General features: G+C 62.1%; 3 protein-coding genes across 3 annotated transcripts; 1 reads left to right on the top strand and 2 right to left on the bottom strand.

Annotated features, from left to right (window-relative positions):
- The first annotated feature begins 1,733 nt into the window (after nt 1-1,733).
- ECEL1 (endothelin converting enzyme like 1) lies at nt 1,734-11,964 on the top strand. The gene is made up of 18 exons (XM_027890618.1): nt 1,734-1,850; nt 3,239-4,128; nt 6,010-6,078; nt 6,235-6,345; nt 6,889-6,981; nt 7,200-7,324; nt 7,714-7,936; nt 8,086-8,184; nt 8,272-8,346; nt 8,795-8,898; nt 9,132-9,190; nt 9,346-9,397; nt 9,527-9,594; nt 9,705-9,829; nt 10,099-10,164; nt 10,375-10,470; nt 10,992-11,068; nt 11,307-11,964. Exons 2-18 carry the CDS (start codon nt 3,385-3,387, stop codon nt 11,404-11,406), a joined length of 2,286 nt encoding a protein of 761 aa, XP_027746419.1. The 5' UTR covers nt 1,734-1,850; nt 3,239-3,384; the 3' UTR covers nt 11,407-11,964.
- Nucleotides 11,965-12,297: 333 nt separating this feature from the next.
- On the bottom strand, nt 12,298-15,666 carry ALPI (alkaline phosphatase, intestinal). Its single transcript, XM_027890619.1, has 11 exons — nt 15,384-15,666; nt 14,745-14,861; nt 14,514-14,629; nt 14,109-14,283; nt 13,795-13,967; nt 13,563-13,697; nt 13,401-13,473; nt 13,181-13,315; nt 12,871-13,062; nt 12,647-12,757; nt 12,298-12,560 (listed from the first exon to the last, which is right to left on the bottom strand). Exons 1-11 carry the CDS (start codon nt 15,445-15,447, stop codon nt 12,298-12,300), a joined length of 1,554 nt encoding a protein of 517 aa, XP_027746420.1. The 5' UTR covers nt 15,448-15,666.
- Nucleotides 15,667-16,228: 562 nt separating this feature from the next.
- LOC114060803 (intestinal-type alkaline phosphatase-like) lies at nt 16,229-19,430 on the bottom strand. Its single transcript, XM_027890606.1, has 11 exons — nt 19,326-19,430; nt 18,656-18,772; nt 18,386-18,501; nt 18,135-18,309; nt 17,865-18,037; nt 17,657-17,791; nt 17,508-17,577; nt 17,259-17,391; nt 16,952-17,145; nt 16,721-16,837; nt 16,229-16,516 (listed from the first exon to the last, which is right to left on the bottom strand). The coding sequence occupies exons 1-11, from the start codon at nt 19,420-19,422 to the stop codon at nt 16,230-16,232; spliced, it is 1,614 nt and encodes a 537-aa protein (XP_027746407.1). The 5' UTR covers nt 19,423-19,430; the 3' UTR covers nt 16,229.
- Between the last annotated feature and the right edge of the window lie 106 nt (nt 19,431-19,536).

Consider the following 19,536-nt stretch of genomic DNA (forward strand, 5'->3'; position numbering starts at 1 on the left):
CGCTCTGCGGCCGGCTCAGATTTATCCATTATTTTATATCCACACGCCTTTAATTTTTACAACCCTGTTGGAGCAATACCCAGGGCTGTTAATAACGCCAGGCCTTCCCCTGCCCCCTCCATGTGCATCCATCATGCTCCAACCAAGGTGCCAGCTGCATCTCAGCACTGGGTAAGTGCAGGCATGGGGAGGGTAGAGCAGCAGGAGTGGGCTCCCCATGCCCACCTGTGAAACAGCCTGACTCTGGGTGTCCTTGCACCCCACTGGGGTTGGTGGTGCCTGGCTGTTCGGGATGCCCACACCCGGGGTGTCTCTCTGGTAGGACTCATGGAAGCCCTCTGCCTTGGCATGAGCCCCAGGAAAGCTGTGCTGCAACACACTAATGTGCTTGTAAGTGTATAAGGGTATGTGTGGATGCCAGTGAATGCCTGAGTGTGAGTACGTGTGTGGAGGCACAGCATATGTGTCTGTACAAGTGCGTGTCAGTGTGTGCGGGTGTACATGTGATGCACACGTGTACCACTACCTGAGCAGGTGTTGCTGTGTGCCTGCTGCAGCAGAAGGCACCTTGCCCAGGCCATACCCAGCATCCTGGCACCCCAGCATAGGAGAGTGCAGCTTCAGCTGCCCCAGGCAGTGAGGGCTGTGCCTGGGGCCAGCTCATGGTGCCCACAGGGACTAGGCAGTGGGTCCCACATTACTGAGCTGCCCGTTCCATGGCAAACAGGGCTCCATGCCATGCGTAGCACAGCACCCAGTACATGCTGTCCCACCCCAGCACCCAGGAAGACTCAGAGCCCCCTCTGAGCACCCAGCAATGTGCTAGCTCGGGGTGGGGGGAGGGTAGCAGGGCACCCCTGAGCATGTCAGGCAGGACAGCCCTGCAGGGCCAGGGTATGCAGCTGCTGCAGGGGACCACCGCGGGCGGTGGGAGTTGCTGGGCTATAAATCTCCATGCTGGGCCCCCCCGTGGCAGAGCAGCTCACGATATTTATGTTGGGGATTTATCTGCAATGCAGTTTAATATTCCCGGACCTTTCCTTGTGTGTATGAACGCATGGCCTCCTCCCTGTGCCACCCTATGCCACCCCCCTGCCCACCCTCTCACCTGGAGCCTCCCAGGCTCTGTCTCCTGCCCACCCACAGTCCTGTCCCCTTGCACCCACCCTGGCAGGACGGGATGGGCCACCCAGAGTGCCTGTGTAAGGCGGGGGGCACCGAGCCGCCGGGATGCTCCTGGCACAGGCCGTCGGCCATGCCCACCCGTGCCCCTCCGAGGTGCCCGAGTGTCCGGGGAGTGGCAGCAGGGTCCCCGGTCTGGCGATGCGAGGCGGAATGGCACTGCCAGCCGTGCTCCATCCCTGCGGGGTGGGGGGCCGAGGGACCCCACTGCCCTGCCTCCCCGCCAGCGGGGATGAGGTAAGGCTGGCGGGTGGCACAGGGCTGCTCCATTTGCATAATAATCTCGTTAATGGAGCCTGGCCTGCGGGAGAGCCGGGCTGGAGACACCACCCCCTCCCCGCCCCGCCGCCTCCCTCCGGCCCCGCCGCTCCGCCAGCCGCGGCGCGGGGCGCGGAGCGGAGTGCGGGGCGCGCAGCCGGACGGGCAGCGCGGGGCCGGCCAGCCCCCGGCAGCCTCCTGACACCCCCCAGGAGAGCCGGTGAGGGCCCCCCAGAACCCCTCGAGCATCCCGGACAGCGTTCCAGAGCATCCTGGGCAGCATCCCTCCAGCATCCCGTGAGCATCCCCCAAGTATCTCGGTGAGCAAACGGCGAGCGACCCCCGAGCACCCGCGGACATCCCGGGCAGCAGACCGAAGCACATACCCTCAACATCCCCCGAGCACCTCGGTGAGCACCCCGCGAGCACCCCGGGGAGCAGATCTCGAGCTTGCCGGCGAGCACTCTGCGAGCATCGCCCGAATATCCCGGGCGTCATCCCAGGGAGCACTTCCCCATCAGCCCTCGAGCAGCCCTCGAGCATGCCCCCGAGCATCACTGGCATCATCCCGGCAAGCACCTTCCCCAGCATTCTGGGCAGCGTTCTCCGAGCTTCGCGGGCAGCATCCCCCGTGAATCCTGGGCAGCGTCCCCCGGGCGCCCCCGAGCATCCCCCGAGTATCTTGGGCAGTATCCCGAGCAGCATCCTCCGAGCTTCCTGGCCAGTTCCCTCCCCGCCCCCGCGCCCCGCCGTGCTCGCTGCCGTCCCCGCTAACTTTCCGAAGGCGGCAGCTTTCCGGCACGGGCACTGCCGGTTTGCGGCGCCGGGGCACAACTTTGCACAAGTTGCGGAGGGAACGGGGGTGCGGGGCGCGGAGCGGCCCCGCCGCGGGGATACTGACCACCTCCCGAGCGGCTTTGTCCCCAGCCTGTCCTCCCCCACCTGCAAATCCGGATGCCATTCTGCACCAAGCGAGACGCAGGGTCTCCTCTTGAAACCATGCTCTCAACTCATCTGTGCCCCCACCTTCCTTTCCCCATGGGCAGACCCCCTCCTCCCCAGTCACTCCTCATAGACACCCCTGCCCATCGGGCAGCAGCCAATGGGGAGCAGTTGGGTGGATGGTGGTGGTGATTGTGAAGGAATGCTGTGAGATGTCCACAGGGTCCAGGGCTCCCCACGGACTGGAATTAACTTTGCTCACACATCACGCATCGCACCACGATTTGACACAACGCAATGCAACGCGGCACACCAGCACCCAACCCACCACAATGCAATGACACAGCGCAGGGCCACACAACCCGACCCAACCCATGACACCCCAACCCAACGCCTCCCCTCATAAATCTCCCCAAAGCCCCTCTTCCCCAGACTGCTCAGCCCATCACCCCACTCAGAGGGACTGGCAGCTCTGTGCACCCCGTGGTCAGGAAGGGTTCTCAAGGTGCTGTGTGAGGATGGGCTCGCTGGACCCCCCTGGATATCCACCCAGTGTGAATGCTCTTGCTGGTGCGCTATGTGGGCATGGAGTGCGTGAGATAAAGCTGTGATGGGCTGAAACCTGCCTGGGATCATACAGGCAGGACCCTGCCCTGTCACCAAAGGAGCTGATAGAGGTGACAGCCATGGGATAGAGCTGCCACCAAGCTCTGGGCACTGGAGCACAAGTCCCAGCACCACCAGTGGGGCACACAGGCAGGGATGGTGATGCAGACAGCAATGACGACAAGAAGCAACCCCCCCGCCCTTGCTCCTCCCAACTCCCCCCCTCAACCATCTCCTTTGCCTTTTCCAGGAGCTTCCTGACTCACCCGGACACCCTCCACCACCTCCCTGTGCCAGGCACAGCTCCAGCATGAACCGTGGGGTACCTGAGCCTGTCCTCCACTTGCCCTGAGCCCTCTGCACCTGTGCTGCCGGCAGGGAGCCTCATCCCCGGCCATGGAGAAGACCTACTCCTTGACAGCGCACTATGATGAGTTTCAGGAGGTGAAGTATGTGAGCAAGTACCAGAGCGGCACCCTGCCCAATGGCTTCGCCCTCCAGCTGGGCACAGGGGCCAAGAAGCGCCGCGGGGGGCTGCCTCGCTGGAGCCGCCGGGAGGTCTGTTTGCTCTCAGGGCTGGTGTTCGCTGCAGGTCTCTGCGTCATCTTGACGTGCATGTTGGTCCTCAAGTACCTGGCGGCTGAAGGGGACAGCTACTGCCTGGAGGGGTGCCAGGAGAAGAAGGCCTTCCTGCGGGCGTCCCGCTTCCTCAGCGCCAACATGGATGCTACCATCGACCCTTGCCAGGACTTCTACTCCTTCGCCTGCGGTGGCTGGCTCCGGCGGCACGGCATCCCTGAGGACAAGCTGGTGTATGGCACCATCGGGGCCATCGCCGAGCAGAATGAGGCGAAGCTGCGGGCGCTGCTGAGCCGCCCTGTGCGGCGCCGAGCCCCTGCCTCAGCTGAGAGGAAGGTCAAGGAGTTTTTCCGCTCGTGCCTGGACCGGGCTGAGATCGACCGGCTTGGCCCCCGGCCCATGCTGGAGGTCATCGCGGAGTGTGGCGGCTGGGACGCCCCTCCAGACCGTGGGGACATCAACGAGCTGCTCTACAAGACGCAGGGGGTCTACAGCGCTGCCGTGCTCTTCTCCCTCACTGTCAGCCTGGACGAAAGGAACACCTCCCGCTACGTCATCCGGGTGAGGGCATCCTGCCCCTGGGGCTGCCCCCCACCTCAGCCACCCGCCAGAGCTGGTGACACCTGCCTGATGTCACTGTCCTTGTTGCAGTGGCACTGGGTGTGTGGGCTTGGCTACAGCATACGGCTGGGCTGGGGAACCCCTCTGTCCCTGGGGACCCTCCTGCTGATCTCCCCACCATGGGATCCCTGTGTCAGGCTGCCCCGGGGTGAGGGTGACACCTGCAGAACAGGGGTGGGGATATGGGCAGGGGGATGCACAAAGTGAGGCAGTACCGCCCACCTGGGGGCTGAGGGCAGCCCAGCAGGGCACCAGGTTCTCCAGAGTGCTGGCAGCCAAACCTCTTACCTTGGCATTCTGGCTGCCATTTGTACTCAGGGGCAAGCCCCAGGCAGAGGCAGGGGGATGCCCACCAACCCCACCGCACTATGTCAGGGTGCCAGGGCATCTGCCCGTGGCTTTGTCAGCTGTTCCCACTCCTGCCAACCCATGTTCTTTGCCCTTTGGAGCCACCTGGGAACGGGTGGGCTTTGCCAAGGTGACCAAACCTCAAAGACCCCTGGTGGGCGTGGGGGTGCAATGGTGGGCATGGTGAGAGCACAGCAATGGCACAGCAGAGATGCCATGGGTGGCGTGGGGGTGGGCATAGCAGGGACAGGGTGGGCATAGCAGGGACAGGGTGGGCATAGCAGGGACATGGGTGCACGTGGTGATGGCTTGGTGGGGAAGAGGCGTTGGTGCTGGCGGGAGCAGGGGGAGGACACAGCGGTGGGGGCGAGCCGCCCCGTTCCCTGTGAGATGGTGGGGCTGGCGGGTGTGAATGTGAATGAGAGTGTGAGTGAGTGTGCGGGGCTAGGGAGGCGCGGCGGCGGCTCCGGTCCGAGCGTGTGTACACTAGAGGGAGCGTGTGTCACAGGGAAAGGGTGGGCGGGCTGAGCGGGGTCCGGGTGCGCGCGGAGTGGGACGGCGTGGGCGTGAGTGGGGGGAGATGGGTGTGACAGCCAGGGCTGGGAGTCGGGGCTTGGAGGAGCGGTGTGTGTGTCGGGGGCGAACGTGTGCGTGTAGTGGGTGTGATTGGAGGTGGGTGTGCGATGGGTATGAGCGTGACAGGGGGTGTGTGAGGGGGCCAGGTGCGTGTGTGAGGACTGCAGGTGTGGCAGCACCCGTGTGGGAAAGCAAAGAGGGCAGGGGGTGATGAGGGAGGTGGTGAAGGAAGGATGAGGGTGCCCGTGGGTGTGCGGGGCAGCATCGTGGCTGTGTGTGTGGGACACGGGAGGCTGAGACAGAGACAAGGGGAGGGGGTGTGCGTCTGTGTCTGTGCATGTGCACGGAGAGGGGGTAAGATGCATGGGGTGTGAGTATCCACAGGTGTGTGTTGTGTTACAGGTGCGTGTGCACACAAATGTGCAAGTGTGTTCAGGAGTGTGTATGTGTTAGAGGCTGTGCCTGTGGCTACAGGATAGCAGAAGGTGTGGGTGTCCATGCAGCTCATCCCTGTGGCTCCTCATGGGGCAGGATGAAGCACAGGATTGGGGCTGGCCATGGGGCAGGTGTGGGGATACTATGGGGCAAGGTCGGGGTGGAGTGGGGTGGCATCATGGAACAGGCTATGGGGCAGCCTGGGTGCCAACCTGGAGCAGTGGCCTGCCCCTTGCCCAGCACTCCCACCCCACTTATGCTGCCCAGTGCGGCTCCAGCAGCCTCCAGCAGGAGGGAAACTGAGGCACTGACGTGTTCATGCCTGTGGCTGTTCCAGTACACTGCCACCCATGGCTCCAGGGGCACCAAGGGCACAATGCAATACAGGGGAAGGCGAGGGGTGCCTGATTCAGAACAGCCCCCTTTCTCTGCTCATCCACTGCTCCCGTTTCTCCCCCCTAGATCGACCAGGATGGGCTGACTCTGCCCGAACGGACCCTCTACCTGGGGCAGGATGAGGAGAGCGAGAAGGTGAGGGGGGCACATTGTTGCATTGGAACACCAGGAGAGGGAACAGCACCCAGCATGGGATGGCAGACAGAGGGCACCCCAACTGCAGCAGTGCCAGGGACTGGGGTGCTGCAGGGCAGTGTGGGGTGACACTCAGCATCCCTTCCCTCTTCACAGATCCTGGCTGCATACCGGGTGTTCATGGAGCGACTGCTCACCCTCCTGGGGGCTGAGAATGTGGAGCAGAAAGCCCAGGAGATCCTGCAGCTGGAGCAGCACCTCGCCAATGTGAGAGGGATGCCGGCTCTGAACTTCAGGGTGCCCCTGCCCAGCCCTTGGACACCCTAGTTACAGATTTTTGGGGACCTCCCTTAGGACATCATTACAGTTCCTCCTTGGGGACCTCCACTCTCAGCTCTTGAAGACCTTCATGTCTGGTCCCTGGGGATCTCAGCCCCTTGAGAACCCCGTGGTGGAGTCTTAGGGACCGAGACCCACATCTTGAGAACACCCAGTCCCAGCCCTTGGGACAGCCACTCCAGCCCCGCATCCACTCCTTGAGAACCCACTCTAGGCCCTTGGGGACTCCATACCAAGGCCTTGGAAACCCCAGTCTGGTCCTTGGGGGACCCCTGTGCCCATCCTTTGGGTACCCCAATTCCTTGAGGACCCTACAATCAGCTCCACTGGCAGCAGAGGGTTTCTGGGGTAGGGAGTGGGAAGGATGTGGGTCAGTAACCCCTCTTGCCCCGGAGCTGTGCCCCATCCCAGTGCCCTATCCCTGTGCCCCCCTCAGGGTGGGACGGTGACAGGCATGCCCACTCTGTGCAGATCACGGTGTCCGAGTATGATGACGTGAGGAGAGATGTCAGCAGCATGTACCACAAAGTGACCCTGGGCGAGCTGCAGCGCATCACCCCCACGGTGAGTATCGCTCATGCCAGCCTGTCACTCCTTTTCCCCATCTGCCCTGTGCCCCACACTTGTCCCTGTCCCCTGCTCCATGCTCTTGCTGCACCCCACCTTTTGCCCCTAGTTAAGTTTACTTGAGGGTGATGAATCCACCCTGCACTTTTCTGGGTGGGAAGGGGTGGCAAGGAGTGGGGGTCTCTGTGCCCCCCTGACAGTGCCTGCCCTGGCAGCTCAAGTGGAAGCGTTTGCTGGACCGCATCTTCCACGACAACTTCTCGGAGGAGGAGGAGGTGGTGCTGCTGGCCACCGACTACATGCACAAGGTGTCCGACCTCATCCGTGTGACACCCAGCAGGTGAGGGGGGTTGGCACCCCCTGTGCCCCCGGCACCTTCCCCAGTCTGGCACAGTGTGGCTGTGGCTGGTCCCCCCCCTCCTCCATCACCCTCTTCCTGGGAAGGCTGGGCTGGGCACAGGAAACCTGAGAAAGCTCCTGGAAGAAGGCACTGTTGTGAGCCCCACAGCATCCTGGTCACGCCTGGACACCTGCTGAGCCACCCATGCTGGAGGTTATCAGGCTCATCACACATCTGGGAGGGACATGGTGCCAGACTGTTCCTGTGTCCCCACGGGTCGTGGCCCCCCCTGTGTCCCTGAGCAGGGGTATCCCCATCCTGGCGCATGATCCTGCCCTCCCTGTGTGCCCGAGGACATGCCCAGGGCTGATCTTGCCCCCTGTCACCAGGATCCTTCACAACTACATGCTGTGGCGCATCGTGGTGGTGCTGAGTGAGCACCTCTCCACCCCCTTCCGCGACGCCATCCACGAGCTCTCCAAGGAGATGGAGGGCAACGAGAAGCAGCTTGAGCCGGGTAAGATCTGCCTGAGCCAGGCCAACAAGCACTTCGGCATGGCCCTGGGTGCCCTCTTCGTTGAGGAGCACTTCTCCTCTGCCAGCAAAGCCAAGGTAGGTGATGCTGCCTATGGACATGAAGCCACCACAACCCTCCCATCACCTTGCCAAAGTGTCACTGCCACCCAGCACCCCATTGAGGGCTGTCTGGCAGGGGATGGATGGCAAGGATGCCGTGCCAAAACTGTGGTGACCCATCACAGGTGCAACAGCTGGTGGAGGATATCAAATACATCCTGGACCACCGCCTGGACGAGCTCGACTGGATGGACGAGGAGACACGAAGAGCAGCCAGAGCGAAGGTAGTGGCCACCAGCATGAACCACTGTCCTTGCCTCCATAACCAGCCTGGGCTGGGAGCCTGAACCCACCAGTCACTTTGCCCACAGCTCCGGTACATGATGGTGATGATCGGGTACCCTGATTTCCTGCTGAAGCCAGAGGCCATCGACAAGGAGTATGAGGCAAGGAGTGGCCCAGGAACACAGGGGGGAGTGGGCATGTGTAGGGGGAAGATGTTCCCCACATAAGGGTCTGTGGGGACCACCCACAAGCCACCTCCTGGTGCTCATTGTGCCTGCCACTGGCAGGGTGCCCACACAGGCAGTGCTGTACTCTCCCTGGGGCCTGGGGTGGTGTCTCCATCCCCACATCACAACCCCCAGAGCTCAGCCCCATCCTCAGCAAGGGCTGAGATTGCCAGCATGACCCAGAGACCCCACAGAGACAATAGAGAAGCAGTTGTTCCTGTGGGCACAGCGTGGGACATGAGGACAAATTTGTGCCACATCCAGCCCATGGCCACAACCCCACACTCTCTCTCACTGAGGCTCATGGGGTGGGAGAATGCCCCAGCCCTGCTACCCACAGTCTTGGGGCTGGCATCCCCTCTGATGTGGCTGTGCCCCCCAGTTTGAGGTGGATGAGAAGACCTATTTCAAGAACATCCTCAACAGCATCGCCTTCGGCATCAGGCTCTCCGTGAAGAAGATCCGGCAGGAGGTGGACAAGTCTGCGTGGGTATCCCCTTGCCCTGGGAGGAACATGAATCCCCTTGCCTTGGGAGGAACATGAGGGGGTAGAGCATGGCCCCACCAATATCCCCTGTTCCCATGCCCAGTTGCAACCGACAGGGTGAAGGGCACAGGACAAGCCAGGAATGCCCCCTTTTTCCACTGCTGTGCAAAGGGGTGGCCTTTCTACGCCCCTTGGTGCCCCCACAGCCCGGCACTGCTGTCTCTCTTTGCAGGTGGCTGCTGCCTCCCCAGGCACTGAATGCCTACTACCTGCCCAACAAGAACCAGATGGGTGAGCACTGCCCACCCCTCGATTAGCCCCTGGGGTGGGGGAATGGCAAGGATCTGGGGTGGGGGCAGAGCACAGGGTCTGCTGGCGCTGAGTGATGCTGTGGGTGGGTAGAGGGCAGGGTAACCCCCAACTGCAATGTTCTCCTGTGTTCCCAGTGTTCCCAGCTGGCATCCTGCAGCCCACCCTCTATGACCCTGAGTTCCCGCAGTGAGTGTGGGGCTGGAGGGTGGTCGGGGGATGTAAGGGTGGGAGATGGGGTGCCAATGTCCTGGGGTCACCGCCATCCCTGCCAGCAACTTGCTCTCCACCCTCTCATGCCTGTTCCCCACCCAACAGGTCGCTCAACTATGGTGGGATTGGCACCATCATTGGGCATGAGCTGACCCATGGCTATGATGACTGGGGTGAGTGTACCCCCCATATCATGCCAGTATGGGAGGTGGGCGGGCTGGGGGCAGCCAGGCAGGATGCCTGGGTCCCTAGGGACTACTGGAGATGGGGGTGGCCTTGGCAGGGGGACAGTATGACCGGCACGGGAACCTGGTGCACTGGTGGACAGAGCGGTCGTACAGCAAGTTCCTGAAGAAGGCGCAGTGTATCGTCAACCTCTACGACAACTTCACCGTCTACAACCAGCGGGTGAGACTCCCCTCACCTGCTGGGCAATGCCCCCAGGGCACACACTGCCCCGTGGGGGGGCCCTGCCACTCTGTTGCTGTGGCTTGGTGCCTGCAGGAGAGCCTGGCTCTGCCCGGCCCAGCCCTGAGACCCAACAACTCCTCACACCTCAGAAATTCCTCAGGGTGCTGAGTGGGGGCAACTGAGGCACAGCCTCCGTGCCAGGATGGGGATGAGGGGATGCCAGACTGAGGGGACATTTCTGCTCACCCTGTCATTTCTCCTGGCAGGTGAATGGCAAACACACACTGGGGGAGAACATCGCTGACATGGGGGGACTCAAACTCGCCTACTATGTAAGTGTCCCCCCGCCCTGGGGTGTCACAGCTATGGGCCAGCTGCTTTTGCCATCCCCATTGAGTGGGCAGGAGACCCCCCCCAGCCCCTCCTTGCTCCCTGCAGCAGGGAGTGGGCATGATCCTGCTTACTGCTCGGTGGGGGCCCTGAGGGGTGGGTTCAGGGTGGGTTTGGAGGAGGTCATGCTGAGGGCACCCCTTGTTCTCCAGGCCTACCAGAAGTGGGTGCGGGAGCACGGACCTGAGCACCCCCTGCACCACATGAAATACACACATGACCAGCTCTTCTTCATCGCCTTTGCCCAGGTGAGCCCCTGTCCTCCCCACACATAACAGGTAGTGGGGCAGGAGGGTCACCCTGTGTGGGTAACCCAAAGGGATGGTGAGAGAGCCTTGGGGGACCCAGTGCCAACAGTCAGGAGCCAGGCTCAGCTGCATCAGCAGGTCCTGGTCTCAGGGTACAGGGCTCAGCCCTGCACAGAACACCCCACATTGCCCCATTGCTCCTACAGTAACAAATGTGTGTCCCCCCCCATCACCTCCAGAGGCCCCACAGTAATAAATACACATGATCCCAAACTTCTAGGAGAACAATACAGCCAGGCAGCTCACAAACCAGGAGACCCTACAACAACAAACATGCCTCCATGCTCTCTCAACCCACTTCTACCACATACACAGACTCCTGGAAGACCCTATAATGACAAGCACAACTGGGGCATCGCTGGCTTAAACCCCCAGCAGCCAGAAGGGCCGTTGTGCGCTGGTAGGTGTCAGGACCTGGAGTGCCCCATCTGGCTCACCCATGGAACCTTTCTCCCCTGCAGAACTGGTGCATCAAGCGGCGGTCCCAGTCCATCTACCTGCAGGTTCTGACAGACAAGCACGCCCCTGAGCACTACAGGTACTGGGTGCTCCTGAAATGGAAGGGGCATGGATGGTGCCAGCCTCCTCCACAGCTGTCAGTGCCATACAGAATGGGATGGGCAACCTTTGGGGTGCTGGTGCCAGCAGATTTTGGGTGGATATCCCTGGGACAGGAGATGGGGTAGTGCTGGGACGAGCAGGTGCCCTGAGCAGAGCGCACGGCAGCAGTAGGGGTAGGGGGTGCTCAGCTCTGAGGTGCCCTCCTCTCCCGACAGGGTCCTGGGCAGTGTCTCACAGTTTGAGGAGTTTGGACGGGTTTTCCACTGTCCCAAGAACTCTCCCATGAACCCGGTGCACAAGTGCTCAGTGTGGTGAGGCCAATACCCCTCTGGCAGGCTGGCAGCCTCCATCCCTGTCTCTGCCTGAGTGATACCCTATGCCCACTCCCCACCTTCCCGTCTCCCCCTCCTACTCTCCAGGCATAAGAGGCACCCCTGGGTGACACAGGGGGTCACCCCAAAGACAAGCACCTACCACAGGGGTAGAGGCAGCAGGGAAACACTTTTGTTGGGCAGCTGCCTCCTGCCCATCCCCTTCCTACTAATTGCCCTGTGCACTGGGGTGGCCCTCAGTCCCCATGGAGGAATGAGGGCACATCCAGGCACCCCTGTACCCCATCTTCTGTCCACCCACCCCAAACCCTTCACCCAGACCTACCCCATCCAGCCCAGCATCCGTCAAGGCAGGGAGAGCAATCCAGAGTCACCATGGGGCTGCCCCATGCCAGAAGTCCTGTCTGGCATCCCCCACGCCAGCCTCATTCTGCCCCCTCACCAGCCCTGCCAGTGTGGGGTGTACAGTGGCAGAGCTGGGAGCCAGGCAATGCCAGCCTGCCTGGGAACACAAGACATCTGCTGTATTTTTCGCTGCTGTTTCTGGTCAATAAAGAACTGGATATGCCGGGCGGTTGCAAGGATCCGTGGCTGGTATATGGGAGCAGTGGGCAGCATCCCCAGCCCTGCCCACATGGCACCCCTGCTCTGCTAACATGCTTGTCCCACCAGTGTCACACCCCGTGTTTATTTAACACTCCTGGTTCGGGTGGTGTAGGACCCACCCCATGCTCAGGATTTGGTGACCCTTTGGCTGCTGCATCCAGAGCAGGGATGTTTCAGAAAGCTGCTGCTCACCTACAGGTGCCACAACGTGGGGAGGGGAGGGAACATGGGTCTGGCAAATCCCATAGCAGCTTCCACTGACATGGAATCAGTGGAAGAGGGGCAGGAGGAGGATGGGCAGGAGCAGGGCCAGGGGGGTGGCACGGATGCCAGGGGCAGAGTCCCGCTGGTGGCACTCGGTGTAGGGCTCGATGCAGGCAGCATAGGCCATGACGTGGGCCACATAGGTCTGCTCCTGCACCCCATGGAAGAGGTGGGCCATAGGGCCCTTGGCCAGGATGGCCACGTCCTCACCGCCGTGGGTCTCTGAGTCGAGGGGCACGGCCGCCTGCTGCAGGTACTCGAAATCCACTGCAGAGGGGAGAGAAGGGGTGAGAGGGGGCAATGACGACCCCCAGCCCCATCCCACCACCCAGCCATGGTCTCTGTGCTCTCACTGGCTGTCTCATGGTCCACGTTGGGCCGGTCGGGGCCCGTGTGGCCTGGCCCGTTCCCGTAGAGGATGGATGTGTAGCTCTTCCCATCGATGGATTGTGAGGGGGCCAGACCTGGGGAGGGGGTGATGGAAGGGAAGGATCAGCCAAGGAATGCCCGTATCACCCTCTGGCCACAGTCAGGGTGCTGCAGAGCCGGCAGTGCCCAGCACAGGGCAGAGCCCCACCGAAGACGGAGGTGCCACGCAGGGTGTAGCCACCGAAGGAGAAGACATGCGAGTGGTCAGCGGTGACAACGGTGAGGGTCTGTGCCTCGTCTGTCAGGACCCCTGCCCGCTCGATGGCCCGGTCGAACTCCACCGCCTCTGTCAGCGCCTTCTGGGCTGCCCCGTCGTGGTGGCCGTGGTCGATCCTGCCGCCTGCAGACGGGCACTCGCGGTGGGCTGGGACCGAGGGCAGCACCCCCAGCTCCCACCCCCACCCTGGGGTGTGGGACCCCCCCTCTCACCAGCCCCAGTGTCACCAGCCCCAACTTATCTTCCACAAAGAGGTAAAAGCCTTCAGGGTTCCTTCTCAGGATGGTGATGGCCGCCTCCATCATCTCGGTGAGTGACGGGTCCAGAGTGGTGTTACGCACCAGGTTGTACTTCATGTCCCCGGGTTCAAAGAGACCTGGGAGGGGACATGATGGGGACAACCTCAGTGCCTTCAAATGTCCTGGCGACTGTTGGGTCCCGGCACACGGCACATTTGTTACCCATCAGATAATTCACACTGGGGTTGGCAGCAGCAGCCAGCATCTCTGTCTTGTTCCAGACGTAGCGGGCACCCTGTGGGCGAATCCCACAGGGAGGTTAGTGGCTGCCTGGCCCTGTGCCAGGGGCAGTGGGCAGAGGACTGTCCCTGCTGCGTCACCCACCGGCCGTGCCTCCAGCCACGTGTCAATGAGGTTTATCCCATCCTCCCGTATCCCATTCTGCCGGCTGTTGGTGGGATACTCAGGGTCCGGCGTCCCCACAGGGGTCATGTATTTCCGACCACCCCCCAGGATCACCTGGAGGGGGTGAGACAGGTGCAGTGTTAATGGGGCTGCCCTGGGGTGGGGGGGAGTGTCTACTCCTGCTCCCCCCGTCCCGTGCACGGGCACTCACGTTGATGTCGACGTTGTGGACCAGCTGCCAGGCGATGTCCTTGCATCCCTCCTGCCGCGCATCCGTGGGCATGCTGGCGTCCGCGTACCAGTTACGGTTCACCACGTGGGCGTAGGTCCCCGAGGGCGACGCGTGCTGCACCCGCGTGGACGTCACGATGCCCACCGCCTTCCCTGCCAACCCCCCAGCCATCAGACCCCATGAAGGGTAACAGGCTTCCCCACCATCCAGCTACAGGGTGCTTATGGGGGAAAGCCCCCAGTGTGATGCCCCTCATTCCCGTGGGGTCCCTCCAGCCCCGCAGCCCCTGTTACCAGCTTTGCGGGCTCGCTCCAGCACTGAGATCACCTCGTTGCCCGCGGTGGTGCTGCACTGAGAGTGGCGGGCGGCCGCGCTCAGCCCCACTGTCTGATAGTTGCCCTTCACCCCGCAGAGATAGGCTGTGGCTGTGCCCGCGCTGTCGGGCACCTGCCGGTCCACGTTGTACGTCTGCCGAGGACAGAGGGGCTCAGGGCAGGGGGCAGTTGGCAGAAGCACACAGGGGGGTGCCCCCCAGCACTCCCTGCTGCACTCATTGCTCACCCAGGGACAAGTGTGGGCTGGGCACGGACCCCATGCACTGCAGACATGCATCTCTGCGCTGCCAGCAGCCCCACGGGCATCACCATGGCCCCGTGCCCAGGATCACTCTGGCCCCTGTCCAGCATGGTGGGGTTTACCTTGGAGAGAGCCACGTAGGGGAAAGAATCCAGAGCAAGAGGGGTCTCAGGGCCCAGCCTACCCTGCAGCTGCCCCTTGAGGATGCGGGTGGCTGTGATGGTGGGGATCCCAAATCCTGGGCGAGGAGAGAGGGTCCTAGTCACCCTCTGGACTAGGTGGCCTCCTCACACCCCACTCAGCAGAGCACTGGCCACGTCAGCCTGCCTGCCAGGGGTGCCAGCAGGACTCACCATCCCCGAGGAAGAGAATGAGGTTTTTGGCTTGGCCTATCCTGGGCTTGATTTTCAAGGAGGCGTCGATGGCTGCAGCTGCCTGCTTGTACCAGAAGGATGGATTCTCCTCCTCCTCTAGGACAGGGCAAACACCTGTCAGTCAGTCCCAGCTCACCAGCACCTGCATCCCAGGGCACACCAGCAGGGATACTCATTCCCTGGGCGTCCCTATGCTGGGGCCTTCTCTAACACGGACCAAGGAATTCAGGGTGCTATTTGGGGTGGGAGGAGACCATGTGGGCTTGCACCTATTGCCTGGACTAGGGTCCTGAGGCAGAGAAGGAGGGGAGCAGCAGAACCAGACAGGATGGGGAGTGATCTTGCAGGTGGTATGGATTCAAATCCGTGGCAACGAGGTGGTGATAGAGGATAAAGGCATTTTTCCCAGCACAGCCCCCAGCCCAGAAACAAGCAGGAATCCAGGAGAAAACTGGCTCAAAGACCCCAGAGAAGCAAAGTTAAACCCCATTCACCCTTGCAGAGCTGGGCAGCCCCTGCCTTCCTCCCCAGGCCCTCCCTGTGGACAGTCAGGCTGATGACCCGCTTCCCCAGACACCCCCTGCAGGCAGGGGCACTCGTCCCCATCCCTGTCCCCACCTGGGATGATAGCAGTGCTGAGTCCTGCCCAGAGGCAGAGGGTGAGGGATGCCAGGAGCTTCATGGTGGGATCCGACAGCCCAATGACGCTGGCAGTGTCTGCAGCTCCAGTAGATCCAGGGAGGGACTTTGGACAGGGACCAGCCCTTGCAGGGTGTGTGGAGGGGTTCAGCACGTGTCCAAAAGTCGGGTGTTCAGCTGGGCAGCTCGCACAAAGGCCGCAGGGCTGGGTTGCTGGCACCTCCTTGGCACATCAGCTGGGGCTGCTGGGGCACAGATGGGCTGGGGGTGCAGACAGATGCAGGGACAAGAGGATGTGCAGTTCCTGGCAGCTACAAAGCTGCAGTGCCAGGCAGGGGAATGCCCTGTCCCCAGGTGCCAAGGGCAGTGCTGAGCATTGGAAATGGGACAACAGTGGTATCAGAAGCACCTGGCATCACTTGTGCATTGAGCACCCTGCTCTCTGCCCAGACTTTCTTGAGTAATAAATCCATGGATGTGGACAAAAGCTCTGCTCCTTGCTCAGCTCCTTTCCAGGAATGTGTACCTGTACACGTGTACTATGTACTGTGCCCCAGGGCCTGGCAAAGCTGGGGAGGACGTGGCCTCCCCTCACTGTCATTTCCTTACTTCTTTCACCCCAGTGCCTTCAGTGCTGGTCCCTGGGGGGAACTAGGAGCCATGACCAGCTGGAAAAATGGAGGAACTGACTCAGGAACTGACCACTACTTTGAACCTTTGCACAGTGGACTGAGACAAACAAGATGTGTTTTATTGCATCCCTTGGTTCTGGCCACAGTGGTGATCTTGCTGCCAAGACCCTCAGAGGGACTCATCCAGGGGCTCTCAGCCCCCCACCATGAGGGCAGCCACACAGAGGGCCAGGAGGGTGAGTAGAGTCTGTGGGGAGCACTTGGTGCTGTGGGAGGCCCTGCGGGCTGCCCTGCACCCGGGCTCTGTGGCATAGGGCTCGAGGCACGCGGCGTAGGCCATGGCGTGGGCAATGTAGTGCTGCTCCTGCACCCCGTGGAAGAGGTGGGCCATGGGGCCCTGGGCCAGCACCACCACGTCCTCCCCGCTGTGAGTCTCCGTCTCCAGTGGCACGGCTGCCTGCTGCCTGTAGTCCTTGTCCTCTGCAGGGGGGAGAGGAGAAATGGGGCTGGGGGCAGCAGGTTCCCTGAGGCTTCCCAAGGGTGGGGGGAGTTCCCATCACCTCAGTCAGAGCAATTCCTGCCCAAGTGACTCTTGAGCCTCATGGCGTGTCCCCAGTGGCCGTGCCAGAGGGATGCTGTCCCCAGCCACCCTGTGCCTCCACCCCATCCCCAGCAGACTCCTACCTGCAGCGGGGAGGCTGGCGGCTGGACGGCCCCCGTCACTGATGCTGTAGCCAGGACCATTGCCATAGAGGATGCTGGTGTAGGCTCGCTTGTCCTTGGCTTTCTTGGGGGCCAGCCCTGGCACAGGGAAAGACGTTGTCACCTCACACCTCGCTCCACGCCTGGGCCAGCTTGGCCTTGGTGGAGGTGAGGTGGGAAGAGGGATGCTCGCTGTCCTTCCCCAAGACCCACCGAAGATGGAATTGCCACGCGGTGTGCTGCCCCCGAAGGTGAAGACGTGGGAGTGATCCGCCGTCACCACGGTCAAGGTGTCCAAGGGGGAGGTGAGCTCTCCCGCCCGCGCCACCGCCCGGTCCAGCATGACGGCCTCCATCAGCGCCTGCTTGGCCCGCCCGCTGTGGTGGCCGTGGTCGATCCTGCCACCTGCACAGGGAACACAGCCTTCACCTTCCCCTGATCCCCTTGGATGCCCACCTGCTCCCAGGACCCACACCCCACCCCAGTCGCAGCCACACTGCCCTCCTGGAGCTACTCATCTTCCACAAAGAGGAAGAAGCCATTGGGGTTCCTGCGCAGGATACGGATGGCCTTTTCCGTCATCTCCACAATGGAGGGATCTGTGGATGTGTTGCGGTTCAGCTCGTACCTCATGTCCTTGGGCTCGAAGAGGCCTGGGGGAGCAAGGCGAGGGGGGTCCATGTTGGGGCTGCTTTGTGCCCCTACCAGCACCTCTGTAGAGGGGTGGAGGAGGAAGCACTGCCAGTGGTGCAGGCAGTGATGCTCCTACCCATAAGGTGGCTCACGGAGTCATCTTTGACCGCATCCAGGCCCTTCTTGTCCCAGACGTAGCGGGCACCCTGCCAGCAACAGCAGAGCCAGTGCCAATGGCACGTGCCCCATGCCCAGAAGCACATTCCCTCTGTCCCGACATGTTACCTGCTTGGCACTCAGCCATTCGGCAATCAAGTCCCGGCCATCCTTCCTGGTGCCATTCTGGTCTGGGTCCTCTGGGTACTCGGGGTCTGGAGTCCGCTTGGGGGTCATGTACATCCTCCCGCCGCCCAGGATCACCTGCCCGGGAGCTCAGCAGACACTCCCAACATTCCTGGCGCCCCCTCCCTCCCTTACCCGCTCCCCAGCTCACATTGATGTCCGTGTTGTGCACCAGCTGGTAGGCGATGTCCTTGCAGCCGTCCCGCAGGGCCTCCTTGGGCATGTTGGCATCCGCGTACCAGCTGCGGCTGGCCGAGTGGGCATAGGCTGCCCCGGGGGACGCGTGCTGCACCCGCGTGGTCGTCACGATGCCCACCGACTTGCCTGCAGCGTGGGCAAGGGTTTACAGGGAGCCCATCCAGCCCTGCATGGCACAGGGGAGCCATGCCAGGCTCTGACAGGGTTGCCTGCTGCCCCATACCCGCCAGCCTGGCCCGGTGTAGGATGGAGTCCACCTCGTTGCCGAAGGTGGTGCGGCATTTTCCGTAGACGGCCGCCCCGCTCAGCCCCAGAGTCTTGGCATTGGCTTTCACCCCACAGAGGTAGGCAGTGCCTGTGCCAGCACTGTCGGGCACCTGACGGTCGATGGTGTAGGTCTGGAAGCAAGAGGGGTCCAGTTGGGTTTTGACCAGGGGCATCAGGAATGTCCCCCCCTTGCACTGCCCCGCTCACCTTGGCCAGGGCCATGTGGGGAAAGGTCTCCATGGCCAACACGCTCTCCTCACCTGAGCCACCAGCCAGCTGCCCCTTGTAGATCCGAGCTGCCGACATGGTGGACAGCCCCATGCCTGTGGGCATGTCCAAGTCACACGGTGGCACAGGCTGGGACCAGGGACAGTCCTGCCCTCCCCAGGCACTGCCCTAGGATCTGCACCAGCCCCATCTTCTCATCAGCCACATCCACCAGCTGTTGAGGGCCTGGCAGGGACCTGGGGCACTCACCGTCACCCATGAAGAGGATGATGTTTTTGGCCCGCTGTGCCTCTGGCTGTAATGCCAGGGCCAACTCCAGCCTCCTCCTGGCCCCTTTATTCCAGTAGCTTGGGGACTTCTCAGCATCTGGAGGTGAGAGCAGAGCTGGAGGTGTGCAGGGGCACAGGGCACCCTGAGGGTCTTCAGGGGGCACACCCCAGGGGTCCAGCATGGGCATCTCCAACTGAGGCGAATTCAGTTACTCAAAGCCCCCTCCCAGGGGTGACCAGGAATCCTTTGGGAATCAGCATGGCCTTTGGCACTCCAGCATTGCTCAGAACCCCCCTGCAGAGGGGGAAACTGAGGCAGAGTTTGGCAGGGAAGCTCCTTGTGTCTCTTGGCAGAGGGGGTGGGGTGCCCAAGCACAGGCCCTCATGGTGAGGGTGTAATGGCCGGGCAACTCCAGTTGGCTGTGGCTACAGAGTCGCTTGATCCAAAGTCAGTGCTGGGGGGCTGGGGACAGCTGGGATGGGGGGAGCAGGGACACAGCCTGCTTTGGGGGAAAATTTGGGGTCTCAGACCACCCTGAGGTGGCTGTGAGCGTTCCTGTTTGCTGGTATCCCATGGGGAGTCGACAGGGTCCCCGGAGACTCCCAGGGAAGTGACAGCAGCCCCAGCACCCCCCACCAAGGGCTCTTACCCCACTGTCCCACACGTCCCCTGTCAGTGGCTGCAGTGGTGAGCTGAGCAAGGAAGCAGAGGAGAAGGTAAGTTCCAGGGGAAAGCGGCCGTCCCATGCTGCCCACCCCAGGTGCCTCCTGGAATGCTGCCTGCGTCCAGGGCAAGGGGACAGCCCTTTATGGCCCTTCCCTGTCCCTGAGACGATGGGCTGATAACATTCAGGGACTATC

The sequence above is a fragment of the Empidonax traillii genome, unplaced genomic scaffold, assembly GCF_003031625.1.
Source record: "Empidonax traillii isolate 1590-97213 ecotype Southwest subspecies unplaced genomic scaffold, ASM303162v1 scaffold292:size1342341, whole genome shotgun sequence".
NCBI classification, from domain to species: domain Eukaryota; kingdom Metazoa; phylum Chordata; class Aves; order Passeriformes; family Tyrannidae; genus Empidonax; species Empidonax traillii.

What these genes read in the sequence shown, in the direction of transcription:
- LOC114060803 (XM_027890606.1), bottom strand. Translation starts at nt 19,422, where the DNA reads ATGGGACGGCCGCTTTCCCCTGGAACTTACCTTCTCCTCTGCTTCCTT. An exon ending in GGGACGTGTGGGACAGTGGG is followed by an intron (nt 18,773 to 19,325) that starts GTAAGAGCCCTT and finishes TCTCACCTCCAG; the next exon opens with ATGCTGAGAAGTCCCCAAGC. An exon ending in CGCCAGCCTCCCCGCTGCAG is followed by an intron (nt 16,517 to 16,720) that starts GTAGGAGTCTGC and finishes TCCCCCCTGCAG; the next exon opens with AGGACAAGGACTACAGGCAG.
- ECEL1 (XM_027890618.1), top strand. Translation starts at nt 3,385, where the DNA reads ATGGAGAAGACCTACTCCTTGACAGCGCACTATGATGAGTTTCAGGAG. An exon ending in GAAGAGCAGCCAGAGCGAAG is followed by an intron (nt 8,185 to 8,271) that starts GTAGTGGCCACC and finishes CTTTGCCCACAG; the next exon opens with CTCCGGTACATGATGGTGAT. An exon ending in CACGCCCCTGAGCACTACAG is followed by an intron (nt 11,069 to 11,306) that starts GTACTGGGTGCT and finishes CTCTCCCGACAG; the next exon opens with GGTCCTGGGCAGTGTCTCAC.
- ALPI (XM_027890619.1), bottom strand. Translation starts at nt 15,447, where the DNA reads ATGAAGCTCCTGGCATCCCTCACCCTCTGCCTCTGGGCAGGACTCAGC. An exon ending in CGTGGCTGGAGGCACGGCCG is followed by an intron (nt 13,474 to 13,562) that starts GTGGGTGACGCA and finishes ATTCGCCCACAG; the next exon opens with GGTGCCCGCTACGTCTGGAA. An exon ending in CGTGGACCATGAGACAGCCA is followed by an intron (nt 12,561 to 12,646) that starts GTGAGAGCACAG and finishes TCCCCTCTGCAG; the next exon opens with TGGATTTCGAGTACCTGCAG.